At 40.4% G+C, this 19,212-nt stretch overlaps 2 protein-coding genes across 4 annotated transcripts in view; one reads left to right on the forward strand and one right to left on the reverse strand.

Annotated features, from left to right (window-relative positions):
- MED23 (mediator complex subunit 23) overlaps positions 1-2,977 on the forward strand; it is a 44,146-nt gene extending 41,169 nt beyond the window's left edge. For all 3 annotated transcript variants that reach the window (XM_032339506.1, XM_032339508.1, XM_032339507.1), the window contains one exon: positions 1,712-2,977. In XM_032339506.1, the coding sequence (XP_032195397.1) occupies positions 1,712-1,864 (153 nt within the window). In that variant the 3' untranslated portion in view covers positions 1,865-2,977. The remainder of the gene's footprint in view (positions 1-1,711) is intronic.
- A 2,139-nt stretch (positions 2,978-5,116) lies between these two features.
- ARG1 (arginase 1) lies at positions 5,117-17,106 on the reverse strand. Its single transcript, XM_032339510.1, is given in 9 exon segments — positions 5,117-5,297; positions 5,474-5,610; positions 5,815-5,919; positions 6,629-6,723; positions 8,007-8,035; positions 8,038-8,165; positions 10,516-10,690; positions 13,088-13,160; positions 16,668-17,106. Coding segments are annotated over 9 exon segments (966 nt in total). The 5' UTR covers positions 16,725-17,106; the 3' UTR covers positions 5,117-5,130.
- Between the last annotated feature and the right edge of the window lie 2,106 nt (positions 17,107-19,212).

Here is a 19,212-nt window from a genome sequence, read left to right on the forward strand (position 1 = left end):
TTTTCCCCACAGTGACTAGGGTACACTATGGAGACATTGGACAAATTACAGCATAACTAGAAGATGGAAGCCAGGGGAATTAAAAGAATAATTCATAAAGGGTATTTGAAGGAACTGGAGATACTTAACTTAAATTTTCAAAGTCCCAGGGAATTGTACATGTTCTCACTATTTGGAGGGTTGCCATTTGGAACTGGCATTAGATTTGTTCTGTGCCACTTCAAAAGGCATATAAACTCCAGTGAAGTTAAAGGGAAGCACATTCTGACTCAGCATATAAAGAGCCACTTTCTGGTAAAGTCGTCTGTAAGTGGAAAGGGCATCGTAACTTGAATCATGACTGTGTCCTATCTGTGGGAAACAAAAAGGTTGGCTCTTTTAGAAGGGTGGAGGTAGGGCAGATAGGTGAGGTGACTTCTCCTCCATACTTTAATGTTATTTCTTTCTCTGGCAGGAAAGGAAGGTAAACTGATGTATAAACTTATGAACCTCAGTCTACTGGATTCTTTCCTTGGAGCTAGGGACATGGAGTGGGGAGGGTGTTCACTTCTTTATTTCCTCAGCAGGATTGTCAGAGTTCTCTGAGTGAAAACCAGTACAGAAATGTTTGATTTAGCATATCCTTTGTATTTGGGCTTGAGAAACTTTGACACAAGGGAATACAGAAAGGAAAAATTATTGAGCTGCTCTTTCCTGGTAAGGTCAAAGAGCATTTGAATAAAGCTAAGAAAGCCATGGTACTGCTTGCTGTTTTATTTTTTTTTTTAAGTATTTTAAGTAAAAGTAGATCTAATATTATTTTGTTTGAATTCCAAGTATAAATCAAAACCAAAAAATTAGCTTTGTAGGTAAATGTTACAGACCTAAGTTATTCAAAGAACTTCAAAATATAATCATGATTCATGCTTCTGTGATGATGGCATTTTAAAGGATGGTGAACCGGGTCCCTAGGTGGTGCATTCGGTTAAGTGTCCAGCTCTTGGTTTCAGCTCAGGTTGTGATCTTGGGGTCGTGAGATGGAGCCCTGTGACTGGCTGCGTGCTCAGTGTGGAATCTGCTTCAGAGTCTTTCCCTCTCCGTCTACCCCTCCCACTTGTTCTTTCTCTCTCTCTCTCAAATAATTAAATCTTAAAAAAATATATGTCAAAGAAAGAAAAAGAAAAGGATGGTGAACTGGTTGGATACATAAAATTTCCAGTGTAAACTATAATAGCATTTGACAGTGGGATAACTGGCTAACTAGGTGAGTGAGTATGTTTTTGTAAATGTGGAGATACATAGATTATATGCACACATATAATGTGTGTGAGGGAGATCACGGTTTTTTACTCATGTGAGAGAGAAATAATTGTATTTGCTTTTGTTAAAACATAAAACGCTGAAAGAAACTTCTCATCTAGCCTGTTCCACTACCTAGTTTATTATCTCCAGATAGAAGTAAAGCACTTTTTTAAAGGTGGGAAATTGAAGTTCTCTGGTTGAAATTTTTTTTTTTTAAGATTTTTATTTATTTATTTGACAGATCACAAGTAGGCAGAGAGGCAGGCAGAGAGAGAGAGGAGGAAGCAGGCTCCCCACTGAGCAGAGAACCCGATGCGGGGCTCGATCCCAGGACCCTGGGATCATGACCTGAGCTGAAGGCAGAGGCTTTAACCCACTGAGCCACCCAGGTGTCCCTGGTTGAAATATTTTTTAACTTTTTATTTCTTAGGTAGAGAAGATTATCTGTAACTTAAAACCAGCTTTAAAACTCCGTCTTCGATTCATCACACACATTAGCAAGATGGAACCAGCTGCCGTGCCTCCACAGGCCATGAGTAGTGGGTCTCCGGCACCTCAGGCGAATCAGGTGCCAGGGTCTTGACCAGTAACTCCGTGAAGTCCGGGTGTATGGTGGTGAAAATGGAAACACATTTGTCTTTGAAAGTGGACTCAAACCTGTTAAATCTGAACATGGTCATGCTACATAGTGGTGTAGTAGAAGCAGTGATGTTCAGATTGTTTTATTTTGATTCTAATGATGAATCTATTGATACTTTATAGCTCCCATCTCCCTATCTATATTTTTGTCTCTAAGAGATCAAGTAAGCTGCGTGCTGCTCATATCCATAATAGTTTATTGGATCTGCCTAGGAATATGGAGGTGTCTGTGATCAAATGACTTTTGTAGATACTTTCAGTCTTTACTATTCTAGCCACTGGTCTTATTTTCAGTTTTTATTGTTAATGACTTCAGTCTTCAAATACATTGTTTTAAAGGCACCACACATGTAAAATAGTTATCTGATCATTTTATACGTAAACCTCTTGGTGTATCTTTGGGATAAGAGATTTTTGTCAAGTGAAGGACTCTAGATTTCATTGCATTGCAGGAGCACAGTTTCATATTCTTTTAAAAATGACTTAAAAATTTTACCATAGGTTTCCAAAGAAATGGGTTAATGTTTCTATCAAGGCAGATTGGCAAGTTTTTGCCTTTGCTGTGGACTCAAACTTACTGTATGAAATGAGTTGGAAGCCTTGTAAGAAAATACCGTAGAAATGCATAAACTTAATAAAATTATGCTTAAATGGTGCTCTCTAATCTCTGTTTTTAAAAATAAATTACTTGCTTTTCCAGGTTGACACTTTCATCTAGCCAATGATGCAATTCTTTAAATTTTTATAATCTTAAAATTTTTAAGTATTTATATTTTTAAATATAGCATACATTTTGGTTCTTTAAGGTTTATCAGATTTTGAGAGACAAACTGTTAATTTGGGGAGGGGGGAAATGGCATTAAGATTGTAAAAGCCTTGAAAAGTAAGTAAAATCTGCTTAATGAATAAACTGATGATTTACTCAATCTGAGTGAGTGTCTGCTGTGTTCCAGGCAGTGCGCTGACTGTAGAGACTGGGCCGTTGCTATGAGATGTACACTACAGTTGGTGACTAACATTGGCTTGGGACTTAAGAGTTACTGTTTTTTTTTTTTTTAAAGAATCAGAGAAGTTTGAACTCTACTTCAGATCTTTATATCCAAATACATTCCTCTTAGACCTTTGTCTTCCTTGTGGTTCATATTATTCTGATCATTAAATCTTTATTTGCCATGCAAGTCCAGCTTAAAATTTCTATAACAGTGTAAGTAATTTTTCTGTGTTAATGATATTCTTAAAATTCTCCAGAAGTTTAATGCTAGAAATGAATTCAGGTATTACTTTTAACATAGTTTCAATATATTCTTGCTGCCTTGAAGAATGTATTGCGTTGAGATCATAGAATAGGAATAATTGTGACACTGGTATTATACAAACAGAATAAAGGAAGTGAAAATCAGTACCATTTTTCTCAAGGACAAATACATTCCAGTTAATTTATTAAAAGTTCCCTTTTTCCTCTCTTACTAAAAATATAGGAATATGATTTTTTCCAAAATAGGCTTTTAAAATAATTATTAATCAGACATTAGAAGGAGATAGATTTATTTGGTTTTGGAATGCACCTGAGGGGAGAACAATGCCTTTATATTCATTGCATCCTAAACGTTTTTCTTTCTGAAAATTATTAGTCATTTTCAGAGTGGCTCTGTCCAACAGGATTTTCTGCAGTGGTGGAAATATTCTGTGTCTGTGCTGTCTCGTACAGAGTCAGAAGCTACACGTACCTATTGAATTCTTGAAATGTGGAACTGAATTTTTAATTTTATTAAGCTTTAATTAATTTAAATAACCCCATGTGCCTACATTACTGAACATTATTCTTTAAGTTCCATATAAGTAATTCAGTAAGATATTTCTTACTGAGTTTTTAGTGTCAACACTTAGGTTTAAGATTCTGGGTTGCATTTGAAACATCAGATTATAGAGGCTCTTTAACACATAGCCATTACAGCAATAAAAATCCTTTCATGGGACCAGCTTCTTTACAGAGTCCTCTGGAGTTCTGTATAAGCTGGGGAAAAGGGGAAGAGTTTACTTCCCTGACTTTGATTATATAGCTGACCCTTGAACAACGCAGGGGATAGGGGTGCTGACCCCCACACACAGTCGAAAATTTATAACATTTGACTCCCCAAAACCTTAACTACTGACAGCCTGTTTTTGACCAAAAGCCTTACTGATAACATTAGCTGCCAATTAACATATTTTATTGAAACATACATATATAATATGTATTACATACTGCATTCTTATAATAAAGCTAGAGGGAAAATGTTATGAAAATCATAAGAGAAAATACATTTACATTGCTGTGCTGTATTAAAAAAAAAAAAAAAAAGTCCGTGTGTAAGTGGACCCATGCAGATACAGTTCAAATCCATGTTCAAGGGTCAACTGTAGTTTACTCTTTATTCATTTTATTCCATTTCCCTACTATATTCCAGAGCTGAGATGAGTTTTTGGGGTTGTTTAAAGATTGCAGCCAATGAGACACTAATTGCAATGAGTGAAGGGGCGGAGAGGGAAGTGTTTGAAAGCCAAAGATAATTTTAGGTGAAATTCCTGTCTGAATTAAGGTCTTAGACGCAAATAGGAGTTTGATTTCTTTTCTACCTCCAAAAAGGCTACCTGAAGAGCAGGCTTGCTTCAAATGTAAGCCAATATCATGTCTGAGGTTTAGAAAAAGTAAATCATGGTCATCTAACATTTATGAACTTGAAGATTCACAAGGCCTTACTGTTACCTGTTTTAGAGATGAAGAAACCAGGAGGCAGAGTTTTGTCTCACCAGTTTTACAGTGTTTTGGGGATGATGATTTCACTGAGGGCTTTTTAAATCCTTAGTAAATCCGTGTGTTTAGAAACATATAAACATAATAGAACCTTAATATAAAGATTTTATTATAAAAATCACATCTTTTGAACAACATGGGATTATGGTCCCTTTTCAGGTGGGATAGTTCTATCTCCTGATATCAGGAGTCCGCCTCTGTGTGTGTCTTTAATTATACAAAACTTAAAATTTCCAAATCTTGAAGTTCACACCAAGAGGGAATTGATAGTTCATATTAATTATACCAGTATTTACCAAGGCAGAACATTTTTCAGAAAGACCAAATTTGGGGGAGGATAACTGTAAGCTTAAGTAAATTATTAGATTGGCTAATTATGACATTAGCTGTGAGATTTTTACATGGTGTTTCCACATTTACTTAGGTGGGTTAAGGTAGTCAACAGGCTTATGATTACCCTCCCGCGCAACTCCAAAGCAAGCCAAGGTTATTGCTATTGCTGTGTTCACTGTTCGAGTTACTTCTTCTGGTGTCTTCCCCAGAGATGGGTTCACTTCCATAATATCTAATCCTGAGAGTAGCCCTGCAACAACAATGGAAAATAATATAATTTGTTAAATAATTGACATTTTTAACTCTGTCCACTCAGTACTCTGTACACTCCAGGAGTGTAAACAGGTGGTGATTACATCATGTGATAGGCATTCTGGAAGCATCCAATGGGGCTTGATTTTCAGATCAGAGGGTATAAATATATACCTGTTTTGTAAATTTCTTCTGTAATGTAGAGACCTTCTCTGTAAGACAGACCCCCGACAACTGGTGTGCCCGTAGCTGGTGTGAAAGATGGGTCCAATCCATCAACATCAAAGCTCAGATGAATTGGCCTTTTTTTTCTTTTAAGAGGTGGGAAAGAAATTCAGTTTAAAGTTGGTGGTTTAATACATAGCACATAAATATAGTTCTTGCCTTGCTTTATAAAAAGTAATAATCCAGTGACGTTCCATAATTTTACATGAAGGCTTTATTAATAATTTACATTAACATCAGTAGTAAGTCCTTTTAATAATATTTACGTTACATACACACAAGCATCATACCTTCCTAGTAGATAGCTGAGTGTTTCTTCCATCACCTTGCCAATTCCCAGTTTATCCACTTCAGTCATTGAAAAATATTTAATACCCAGAGTTTTCAAAATGTAGCTAGGAAAGAGGAGATAATAAGATAATCCTGCAATTAATAAAGAGTCTATGCTCTCTTGTTTCTTTTTAAAGAAAAGATGATTGTGGTAAGATACATAAAATAAGTCCTATGAACTATATGTATATATCAGTGTATTTTTTTTTTAAAGATTTTATTTATTTGACAGATAGAGATCAGAAGTACGCAGAGAGAGAGAGAGGAGGAAGCAGGCTCTCCACGGAGCGGACAGCCCGATGCGGGGCTCGATCCCAGGACCCTGGGATCATGACCTGAGCCGAAGGCAGAGGCTTTAACCCACTGAGCCACCCAGGCGCCCCTATATCAGTGTATTTTTAAAATATTTTATTTATTTATTTGTCAGAGAGCACAAGTACAAGTAGGGGGAGCATCAGGCAGAGAGAGAAGCAGGCTTCCCACTGAGTAGGAAGCCTGACGTGGGTCTTAATCCCAGGATCTCAGGATCATGACCTGAGCGGCAGGCAGATGCTTAACCAACTGAGCCACCCTGGTGTCCCTATATCAATGTGTTTTAACAGCAAGGCAATTAGTATAAAAATCACCTGATTTATAGACAAATATTTATATGGGTATTTAGGTATTGATATATATACTTGGTGCTTAAAATAATTTTTCTCATAGGCTTGGCCAGGTTGCCTAGCATGCAAAAGAGAGAAAATGAAGGTAATTCACTCCAAGGAATAAACTTACTGTTCCCCAGGGTCCACGTCTCTTAGGCCGATATATACAATATCTTTGGCAGATATGCAGGGAGTCACCCAGGAGAATCCTGGTACATCAGGGATCTAAAATTACAATGTTTTCATTTGACTATAATATATGATTCTTGAGCAAATCTTACATTGAAAGCTAAGGGCCTTTACTGGATTGCATATATCTTATATTTAGATTATAAGTTTCGAAGAAACCATTAAAACACCATAGAAAATTCAGAAGAGAATGCCTGCCTCTCCTTGTGCTACTCTAGATGACTTTGGCCTCCTCACCTTCACCCTGTAGCCCTGACCTGACCTGAATCATTTGTCAGCATTTACCTGCTGTGTACCCTGGGAATGGGAGAGCACCCTGCTTTCCCAAAACTCTGCTATAAAGAGATCAGTGTGCTCTCATGACTCTTTGGGCTTCCTTTTTTATTCCTCTTCTCAGTGAGGACTTAATCCCAAGGACGGTTTAGAGTGAGGGAGATTTTCAAGCAGCCCTTCTGTTACTCTCCAAATGTCCTGGAGCCAAGGGTGGCTGTTCCCATGTGCTAACTACACACTTTGGAAGTTTATAAACCTAGCACTTGGTCATCAGTTCAGAAAGTGTTACTTCTGAGCCCTTAACAAGGGGGTTTGAATCTCCAGGTATCATCATAAGGACCAAGACTCTACAGCTGGAATGATAAATGGTAAAATATGGATATGGATATGGATAGTGATTTAATATCATTTTATCGATATGCTACAGAATATTAGTGAATATGAACCACAACATTAAATCTTAATCTGGAATGTCATCTCACATCTTTTTAGAATGGAGCAAGGAGTTAGTTCTTCTTCTTATGATGTAGATATGAACTTTACACAGTAAAGATGTAAAATAATAAACCATTGTAATCCACATTTTAAAACTCCCATTTTTGAAAAAGTTCCCATGATGTGGAGGGGAATCTTGGGAAACAGGAGAGGCCGTATGGCACATGTAGAAAGAGGTAGTTTATAGACCAGTTCTGGCCCTTCCCTCGCTATGTGCTTGGCATGTGATCTTGAGCAAGTCAGTTAACCTCTGAACGTATGCTAACTTGCTTAGAAAGGATTACTCTCTGCCTCATGTACTAAAAAGGGCAGTTTAAGAATCAAAAGGGAAGACATATGTAAAGTCAGTTTGCAAAGTATCATGTAAGGTAGAAGCACAGACCCTCACTTCCTTTATGTATCTATCAACCCTTAGCTTATTGGTGCTGAGAAAATAGTTGGAGATTACACCAAAATGAGATGGCACCAGTTTCTTCCTTCCCTTCTATCTCCTGAACTTCTGCTGAAGAGAAGATGGTTTCTTTCTAATAGAATACCAACCAGCCCCTTACCTTTCCTTTTAGTTCCTTCAGGAGGAAGACACAGGTTGTCCATGCAAGTTCCCACTTGTGGTTGTCAGTGGAGTGTTGATATCAGTGTGAGCATCCACCCAAATGACACAGAGATCTGGGTGGACCCGAGCATGGCCAGAGATGCTTCCGACTGCCATACTTGAGAGGAAAAAAAGTTTGTGTGAACATCAGGCTTGCACTACTATTCCAACCAACATATTATTAACTCAGCTCCCACTTGGTTTTCCTTTAAGTCAAAATGGCTGGTACTTCTAATGGGTTTTTAATTGCAGGTGCCAATTAAATAATTATAACAATAGAAAAGCATAGGTTATGCTTACTTACTAACAAGTTAAGTTTCCGTTAATGGTCTTACTAAAAAACTTGTGATTTTATTTTTTTTGGAAACCACCTTCTAATAAAAGTATTGTTTTAACCAGAAATTAAATCTATATAAAAACACTAGCCCACAAGAAATTCCTTAGCATGAGACATTATTTAATTCTCAAGATTAAATCAGGCTCGTTTCCTTTATGCTCATGTGTCTTGGTAAGTACTTCATTCTCTCAAGCGAATTACCACGGAGTCCATTTTTCCTAAAATCCAATTATTGTACAACTGGGGAGAACCACTCAGAAATCCTTGCATCCAGTTCAGCCGGCATTTCCTAGGTGCTCACTTGCTGTTCAACCCTCAGAGGCTCTGCTTGAACTTTCTACTCTCCTGCCACACATTTTTTTTTTTTAAAGATTTTATTTATTTATTTGACAGACAGAGATCACAAGTAGGCAGAGAGGCAGGCAGAGAGAGAGGAGGAAGCAGGCTCCCTGCTGAGCAGAGAGCCCGATGTGGGACTCGATCCCAGGACCCTGAGATCATGACCTGAGCCAAAGGCAGCGGCTTAACCCACTGAGCCACCCAGGCGCCCCAGCCTGCCACACATTTAACGACCCACTCTTAGCCAAGTCCAGAACTCTCAAAGTTCACCTCAAACACTCCAAGCTCCAGAAAATTTACCAGGATGGAAGCGCTGAATAACATCTTACATAAAAGTTCAAAGATCAGGATTTGCCATCTGGCGCCTGTGTTCTCCCACCTGCGGATGGTCAGGTGTCATTCAGGGAATTGTGAACTTGTAGATGCTCAAGGTGAAGGCAACCTGCCTTGAAGCTTAGATATTGCTTATCCAGCGTAATATTTGTTTCCCCTTCAGATTTCTTGTCTTGTGGCTATTTGCCACTCTTAACATTTCCATGTACAAATTTTTCCACTGAGCCCCAGTTTCTCAATTACAGTTTTGTCACACCGGAGCCCTGGAAATGGCTTGGCTGTGGAGGAGAACAGGGAGCTGAAGTGATTGACTCGGGCATCAAGAGCCATTGTCACATTTGTACTTTCTGATCAGGTCAGCCCTCTCGTGAGGTATTTGGGGACCTCAAGAGTAGACATCAGAAAGGCTCACACGCAGAAAGGGTCTTTGCCGCATTATTTATAATCAAGAAAATTTTTAAATTACATGAGTACGTGACAATATGGATATGTATAGTGATTTAATACTCTGATGTATGCAACAATAAAAATTATGCTTATATACATTATGAGGTAACATAAGGAAATCTGTACTTTAGGTTAAGAACAAAGTATCGGGAGGTGCCTGGGTTGCTCAGTGGGTTAAACCTCTGCCTTTGGCTCAAGTCATGATCCCAGGATTCTGGGATGGAGCCCTGCATCGGGCTCTCTGCTCAGCGGGGAGCCTGCTTCCCCCTCTCTCTCTGCCTGCCTCTCTGCCTACTTGTGATCTCTGTCTAATAAATAACTAAAATCTTAAAAAAAAAAAAAAGAACAAAGTATCAGATAACAGGGATGTTAAACAAAGAGGGGTACAAGGGAAACAGTATGGCAAAGGAAATATGCCTGATTTGCAATTTCACTTGAAATGCTTGTTGGGAAATATAATTACTACTATTTTGTGTGTGTGTGTGTGTGTGTGTGTGTGTGTGTGTTTCAAAGAGTTGGAAATGATTACTTTTATAACAGGAAACATACTTTAAAATACTGACTTAAATGAGTTGTTCCTGCTATCAGGAATCAAGTACAATAACCTGGCTAAGAACTTCCTCATGCTTATTCATTTAGGAATGTAAATTTGTGCTGAGGATTTTACTGAAATCCACTCATGTCATATACTTTCTGCTGTAATAAAGATAATGCAAGACTTCAAATAGAGCTCTCTATTTCCAAAAGAAAATAGTAATTGCACATATTGCATGGAGCACTGGGTGTGGTGCATACACAATGAATCTTGGAGCACTGAAAAAAAAAATACTTTTTTAAGTGGGAAAAACAAAAAAAGAAAATAGTAACTGAAACAATTAAAAGAGAAGGCAGAAATTTTGGTATCAAGTATGGATCCGTGCTTTCCCTTTCATTTTCTCTTCTCTTGGGGTTTTGGTTATACTCCCTTACGCCATTTGTGCCAGACTTCAGAGAGAGGATCATGAAACAAGACCTGTGGTCTCCACCCAGCACCAGGCTAGTCCTTCCACTCTTCTTGACGTCCGCCACCACGCCAGCCAGCTGCTCATTCGCTTTTCCCACAGACCTCGGATTCTTCACAATTTGAAAGGGAGGATCACTAGGGACATCAGAAAAGGGCACGTCCCCGTAATCTTTCACATCACACTCTGTAGTTAAAACCAAAAGCTTCGCGTTACCACATAAAAAAAGATTACAAAACAGTGTGTGTAAGATGATTCCAAATTTACAAAACAGTGTACTTTTTATAAGGATACGCAGAGAAAACATCGAGAAGGACCATAAAATTTGCAAAGGTAGAAACCGTGTCTGTTTTTGCCTGATATCATCATCTCATCTGTACACTAAATTCTCGGCAAATACTTCTGTGATCCATCCATGGAGGCTGGACACCAGAGTAGGGCCATGATAATCTTCCGGTTGGGGCTTAATAAGCGGCCTCGCTGTCTTTATCTCCGTGTGGCCCTCTCTGCTTATGTGCTTTCTACCTTTCTCCAATAATCATGTTTTGTATTTGTAACAAATAATATTTTTAAAGAATATATAGATTACTTATTATATATTATGTACTATGCATTATGTATTATATAGATGCCCAGAAGGAAATACACCTGTTATACCACTATTTTCTCAATTTTCTGACTACGATTGACAGTCCTTGGTTTCAATCCAATCTGTTACCTGTGCTGAAGTGGTTCGGGTCCCTCCTCTGGATTGTACCTGCCTCAAAGTGGTATTGTTAGAATTCAGTAAGCATATGATAGCAACGAGCGTAACAGTTCACTGAGCTCAAGAAATAAAGGCCTAATTACTATACCTTTTTAATAAGGAGAAATTGTAGGTAACCCAAGGTTCCTAAGGACCTGGGTGCACCTCCCAGAAGGCCTTGCATTAGGCTTCAAAGCACAGAGTTTCCGGTAGAACTGTGACATGAGATCAGTTCAGTGTTCTGAACTAACCTCATCATCTGATGTATTTACTATGTATTTGTGCGTATCCAGGATTCAGTAACACCCTTAAGAGATTGAACCCGATGTAAAATCTGACCAGATGATGCTTGTTGACGGAGAGACTAGTCCAGTCCATTTACGCAACCCTTCTCTTCTCTATCCCCCTCCTTTTCTCAGCTTCATGACCTATAATTCTTATTTACTAAAATTCACCCATTTTAACTGCAGTTCAATGGGTTTTAGGAACATCTACAGTTTTGACACCACCACCATAATCAAGATTTAGAACACTTCCTTTACCCCCCTCAAATTCCCTCATGCCCCTCTTCATTCCCTGTGCCCACCCCAAGGCAACTGCTGATGAGCTTTTCCGTTGTTAGACTTTCGCCTCTTCTAGAATTTCACATAAAAGAAGTCATACTGTAGGTAGTCTTTTGTGTCTGCTCTCTTTCACTTAGCATGTCTGTTACGTTCATCCCTGTTCTTGCCCATGTCCGTGACCCCTTCCTTTTTATGGTTGAGTCCTAGCCCACAGTATGGGTGTACCTCCCATCATTTATCTCTTCACCAGTCGGTGGATGTTTTGTGGTTTCCGTTCTTTTGGCTATTATAAATAATGCTGCTAGAAGCATTCAGATACAAGTCCTGGTGTGGATGTGTTTTCATATCTCCTGGGGAAATACCTAGGAGTAGATCTGATGGGCCAGAAGGCAGTTGGATGTTTATTCAAGAAACTGCCAAACTGATTTCCAGAGTGGCTGTATCATTAAGCTTTCCCCCCAGAAACGTGATAGTTCCAGTGGCTTTGTGTTCTTGCCAACACTTCATCAGGATTTTATATATAAAGACAGTATTTGCTTTAGCCTATACTTTTAAACTCCATATGATTTTTTTTTAAAAGATTTTATTTATGTATTTGACAGAGGGAGACACAGCGAGAAAAGGAACCCAAGGAGGGAGAGGGGGAGAGGGAGAAGCAGGCTCTCCGCTGGGCAGGAAGCCCGATGTGGGGCTTGATCCCAGCACCCTGGGGTCATAACCTGAGCTGAAAGCAGAGGCTTAACCCACGGAGCCACCCAGGCGCCCCTCCATGTGATTTTTTATCTGCAAGCTCACACTCCGTGTATGTATCATGTATGCAAATGCACATACACACATACCTCTTCCTCCTCCTCCTCATCACCATCACTGTTTTATTTCCTTTGACAAACAGGAGTCCTCCTGCTAGCCCGGTACTTTCTGCTGCTCGTTACTTTCCCTTTGCGATTCCCCTGACGCCCCTACCCCTCACCCAACTGCAGTTCTAGCTCACACATTCTTTTATACTCTTTTATTCTTTTATATCTCCTGGCTGGAAAGACAAAATATCTGAGTGAGAACATTCATCCAACAATACTTATGGAGCATTTTCTCCATACACTGCTTTTTTTTTTTTTTTTTTTTTTTAATAGGCTGTACCTCTCAAGTTACCACGAGTGCTGCCATTCTGTGTGAGAAATGTCATTCCACATACAACCCCCTCTTTTAGCAGAAGCCTGCTGCTTTCCCCAGCGTGGGAAGGAAAGCGGGCTGGTCATCTTCCAGTGGAAAAATTACCTTGTTCTTTCAGTTTCTCCAGCAGGCCGGCCTTTCTCAGCGCTGTGGGGCCTTCTTCCACCCCTCCTCGCGGCTGAATGATTAAAAAAACAAAATAATTCAGACATGATCAGATGCCCACAACGGAAACTCTATTCATTCTTTAATCGGGTGAAGAGTAACTATCGTTTTCAGAGTTCCTCCAGAGCCAGGAATTTACCCCATCTCCAAGTCAGGCAGATTGAATGAGTCCCGGGTCAGCTATGAGGATCTCGAATGGGAAAGGCCGTCTCACTTTCCGATAGGCACGCAGCTAACAAACGGCAGAGCCTCGGCTCATATCCTTGGATTCCAGAACCCGTGTCTCCTCTTCTGTGACAGACACCACGCTATCAACATGGTGAACGCGTATCTTGTGCTAAAGCACTCTGAGTAACTCATGAGCTAATGGGGGAATTTGTATATTTAACCCCAATTACAGTCCTTGGAGATGTGCTTCAGGGCCGGTACAAGAGGTCGCAACCACAGAAACAGGACCCAGAAACAGGACCGAAACAGAGGGTGCCAGGAGAGGCTGCAGGGAGTGGATGACATTTCAGCTGAGTCTTGCTACATGAGTAAGCTTTCAGGAACAGGGATGGCGTGGTGGAGCTACTTTGCAAACCCAGAGAAAAACTTGGGTAAAAGCCTAAGAAAACAATTGAGCCTTGCATTAGAGAGCCCTACGTGAGTGTCCACACGGCGATAAGTCAGAGAGCTCTCGGGGAGAAAAGAGGCCACAGAAATTCATCACCTGGGAGCTGAATCCACAAAGACCAACCCGGTATTTCAGGTTCTGACCTGCTTCGGCACGACTGACAAGAATTCTCCCCTTGCTGTTTTCACAGGTCAGAGAAGCAAACACACTTCCTCCTTGCCACACATCCTCTCCAGCTTCCTGGCAGAATAGAAGCCTAAACAGAGAGTTCTCTTCTGTAGCTCTCGGATTCTGACTTCCAGCAAGGCTTGTAGACACAGGAAGCTACTTTGGGTTACCCAACAGAAGAGGTGCCAAAAGACACGTGTGTCTGTCCCTAAGATTGGGGCCGTGGCCCCAAACAAAGCAGCTATGTCTATCTAATTCCGATGACAGCTGACTTGCCTCCGTGGCCAAGCACATGGTGGGTGTCCCATTCCTGTTCCAGGCGGCAAGTTTCCACCACCCTTCTGCCCCATGCATGCTTTCTAGTGTGACCACCCCCAGACACCTCCTTCCCAGAGCAGATGTAATTGCCTCTTCTTTGAACCTCAGTAGAGTGCCACTTGGCTCAGACTTTGCCATTGGCTTTCTGTTCCTCTACTTTGTCTTTCCTCGGTGATTAGATTTCAGCCCAAGGGGGCTACGGGTCATAGTGTTTGTCAGATGCTCAAAAACTGGTCACCTTGAGAAGACCCCCTGGTTGGTTCCCTCTTCTTTTCAAGCTTTGGAACAAGTTTTACAGACTTTCCCTCTGACAATCTATTTGCACCAACACAGTGCTTAGATTTCCGGGAGTGAAAAAAAAAAAAAAAAAAAGATTTCCGGGAGTGATACTTCCCATTATTCTTTGTATTCGTTTGATTCAAACTGCTGCTCATCATCAGTCTTTCCTCCTTGCTTGGTTTATCTGCCCACTTTGGAAATCGCTTTGTTAGCTCTACTGACTTCAAAGCTGGGCCCCCAGCCCTAACTGGCCACAAGTGTCAAATCTGCGGCGGCTCAACAGGCATCGACGCCAGTCAGGGGCATAGGCTTCAGGATCACGGAATCCTGTCTGGAATCACACAGTCGAGGCGAGTTAACTTAGCCAATTGCTAAGTCTTAGCCTCTCTGAGTCTTAGTGAACAGTACAATAAATATCCTACTTCTCTAATTTCTGGCCATTAACTCTCCTCTCCCCCATCACTCACTGCCTTGCAAGGGAGTGGAATCTTTTCTCAGACCCAACCTTCTAAGCCATATGCCCTTAATCCTCTCCTTTGCCTATTTGTAAACCTCTGCCTCCTTTAGGTGAGGAGAGATGCTAACACGTTGGCCGCCATTTTCTCCCATGCTACGGCTTAGTGTAGAAACCCCTCTCTCGAGCCCTTCCTGTCAGGAGACCATAAGCTGCTTTCTCACAGGAGCAAGTTTTAATAGAGGAAGAGCTGTAGAGGAAAAGAAATACTAAGAATAGAAAATAGTGTCAGGCTGTGTTTCAAAATACTATCCTTTCAAAGGGCCATTATTATCGTAGCATAAAATCTTCTGGTGAGGACCAAGGGCCAGGGTATATTCAGGCTGTGCTTGCCTTCCTGCCTCGCTACCTCCCCCACTTCCTCCCTTCTGCCTCCCTTTCTTCCTTCTTAAATTTTTATTTTCCTTCCTCCTTCCTTCCTTTCAGTCAGTTATTTTCACTCTGCCTTCTTTAGAACCTGTTGCAAGAAGAGGTGAGTATATTGTGGTTTTTACGATTAATCTGAGCACTAGACACTTCCATGTCGGCAAAATGTCCCTGTGTTCCAGAAGAGAGCTTTGAAGGATGACCAGGAGAGGTGCAGCAGTGTTTACTGATAGTCCAAATGCAATTTGGGTCTCTACCCTCTGACCTCTCCCGATCTATTTTGCAATAACACACCGGAGTGCCAAGCATGAGCTCAAAACTAAGAGGAGTGAACTGCTGCCCAGATGGGCAAAGAGAATTCTGGAAGACGGAGACGACCCCGTTTGAAACAACCACAATGACAAAATATCAACCCTCAGAGTTTTACTTGCTTTGTTTTTGTTCCTTGTTTTCCCCCTTTAAGCACAGACACCTGCTGAAGGCTGAGGTCTCTAATCACACTATGTTTTCCAGAATGAGTACACTCCCCAGAAGAAAAGGCTGCAAAGTTCAAGGCTGCTGGAAAGTGTTGGCAATCTGGGGATTTCATAAATGCATTAGTCCCTTCAATGTTGCCAACTTCCAGTTGGATTTTCTTTTCTTTTCTTTTTCTTTTTTCCTCTCTCAAAAAGAGATACATAAAGTTTTCTACCTATTGCATGAACTAACACTTTCATAGGATTGTGAAAGCCCTCAAATAACACGAATCATTCACCAAGTTGCATAAAGCAATCACATTTAGGTTATGCAGACTAAAAGAAGTCTGAAAATTGCTGCCAATCCATGAGAGGTTTCCAGGCATTAACAGATGACTAAACCAATGCGTTTTCTTAAAATTCTCTCGCTTCTGCATAGGCACTATGAAACCCAAAGCAACGAGAACATGGGAATTTCAATGAGTAGCTATAATACAGACACAGTCCATTTCCATTCAAATAAAAATATGTTCTCTCAAAGAATCAAAAAAAAAATGTAGTAAATTCAAATACAACTGGCTGCGGCTGAGATTAGGAGCCACAAGAATAAGTGAGTTTGTGACCCTAATTCTCCAACATTGCAAAATGGTAAAAGGACTTTAAAATATATATATAAATTTCAGGCCCAGTTGTCCGAGGGAACAGAGCTTAGCAGACATTAACATTAACACCTTACCTTACTAATTCTGAAGTCCGAGACTTTGTTATGAATTTCAATTATTCAAGAACACATTTGGTACTCACCTGGCCCTTTGAGAAAGGCACGCCAATGACCCCTACAAATTTTGACTTGGAACTCATGCTCTGGCCCCTTCTCTCCGTTGCCCCGAGCTCTCCAGCCAGACACCACTCTCTGCAGCCCTCAGTGACCGAGGGCACATCTTTTTTCCATTTATAACTGGGCTGAATCTGTTTACCTTATTCTAATTAGGAAGGATGGCTCCACCCCCTGCACTGAAACACAGTCAGGCTGAAGTCTTGCAAATTCTTCATACCTGGAATAACCACGAGTCTTTTGAGTCTAGATCTCTAATTAAGGGAGCTTATTCATGTCACCAGCTCACTTCCATTTTACAAAGTCAGCTGGACGACTAGAATCTTTCCTAACCACAGCCTCGATTTCCTAAGCAGGATAATCTTTTCTAACCACAATCAACTAATCATAACCACATACGTAGTGTCATGGTTCCAGCTGTGGAACTGCAGGGCAGGGCTCCACCTCCTTGAGGCCTTTGAATCCAGTGTGGAATAGGGCTGGGCCTGGTGAGTCGGTCTCTCACATCCCTTCCAACCCTGCAGCCCAGAGCAGGTCTCACACATTGGGATTAATCGCTAATCCATGAGACACGCCTCCTACATCACCAGCATATAGTATCCAGGAAAGCATAGGATTTCCTTTTCTCATTATTACTGAAAAAAAAAAGAAAAGAAAAGAAAAAAAAGAATGACCTGACTAAGAACCCAAAGATGTTACCGTACGAATTTTGAAATACAGTGTGCAGGGAAAATGACAATTCTTGGGATCGTAATATCAGAATCAGAGGTAAAAATCGCCAACGTTAAGTTTTTTCATGTGCCAGAGGCTATTCTTTGATATGATCTCATTGAATCCTTAGACCCATTTTATTTTACTTTTTCTAAAGACATTTTTATTTATTTCTTTGAGAGAGAGAGAGAGAGAGCACAAGCAGGGGGAACAGCAGGCAGAGGGAGAGGGAGAAACAGACTCCCCGCTGAGTGGGGAGCCCAACGTGGGGCTTGGTCCTGAACCGAAGGCAAATGCTTAACCTACCAAGCCACCCAGGCACACGTCTTAGACCAATTTATAGCAGGTCTAACTGTTAGTTCCATTTTTACTGGTAAAGAAACTGAAGCTCAGAGAAGTTGCCTGATGCCAACAGGTGGTAGGGGAAGAGCTGTGAGTCACTGGCATTCTGGGTCCATCTAACCATTAGGTTTATAGTCCAAACACGGGCGAAGTGTCAGGTCTCTGTACCCGTCCAATCTGTGGGTCCCTGGATATTGTTTATCATCAGGAAAAATTATGGATTTAAGAGAGATGCATCCTAAAAATTCCTCCAACTTTAAAGTGATAACATTGGCATTTAAGGAAAGAATTCCTTGAGTTGAATCTAATGCCTTTTTCCTATTGATGAAAGAGAATATTGTGGAGTATTTAAATGTCATAAGGGCTAGGAATTTTGTCGGCTGTATCATTCCCAAGAGCTGAGAACAGCCCTGTTCCCACTCAATATTGTGTGTTCCTACTCAATAAATACCTATTGAAAGAGAGAATGGGGAAACCAAGGACTCCCCAGTCCGTTTTATAGGACCATTTTCTAACGAGGCTTCTTATTTTCACTTGTGAATTTGTCTGTATATCCTAGATATTTACTTGTGGTATTTTGTATAGTGAAGCTTCAACTTCTTATGGTGTTCGTGTTGCAAATAACTTTCCAATCTGTCAGTATTTAATCTCATAATTTTGTATATGTTATCACTCAAAATCTTTCATTTTGAAGTGGATAATTGACTGTTTCCCCCTTGTGCTTTGTGTTCTGGCAGTTTCATTTCAGTCCCTCCTGCCCCCAAATCACAAATACGGATTTCTATATTTTTTCTGTTTGCTTCAGTTTCTTTCATATTTCGTTCTACATCCACTCTTACACCGTGTAAATCCTCCAACTCTATTTTCCCATGTAGTCCTCCAGTTTCCACAGTAACCTCTGAGTGGTCCATTTGTTCTTCACTGAGCTGTGTGTCCTTCACGTGTCAGCTTCCCCTAAAAGCATGAGTCTGTCACTGGGTTCTTTCTTCTGTTGCATGGGTTGACTTCCTGTGGCAGCACCAGGCCTACACTGTTTTATTGTCATGGTTGTGTGGTGTATCTTCCCAGTCTTTGGCCAAGAATAACATTTTTGTTCTTCATTTTCAAAACCAATTCAGCTACCTATAGGCCTCTCTTCTTCTATATATTTAGAATAAGTTACTAGGTTCCTAAAAAAAGAATTCTGCCAGAATTTTTACTAAATTTGCAGGTTAATCCACAGAGATTTGCTTTCCTTCAAATTTCAGCATGTTTTTGTACTCTAACATCTTGAAAGTTCCTCTTCTTCTATCAAGCTGAGATTGTCTTCCTAATTGATCCATTGATCACAACCCTTCAAACCAAGTGAAACATACTATCTTTGACTGCCATGTCTTTCTTGGGTCCTCTGTTGGTTAGCTGGAATATTCCAGATACTTAACTTGGTTTTTTTCTGTTATGTGACTATTATTCTCCTTCAGG

This window comes from Mustela erminea, chromosome 4 (assembly GCF_009829155.1).
Source record: "Mustela erminea isolate mMusErm1 chromosome 4, mMusErm1.Pri, whole genome shotgun sequence".
Lineage (NCBI taxonomy): Eukaryota > Metazoa > Chordata > Mammalia > Carnivora > Mustelidae > Mustela > Mustela erminea.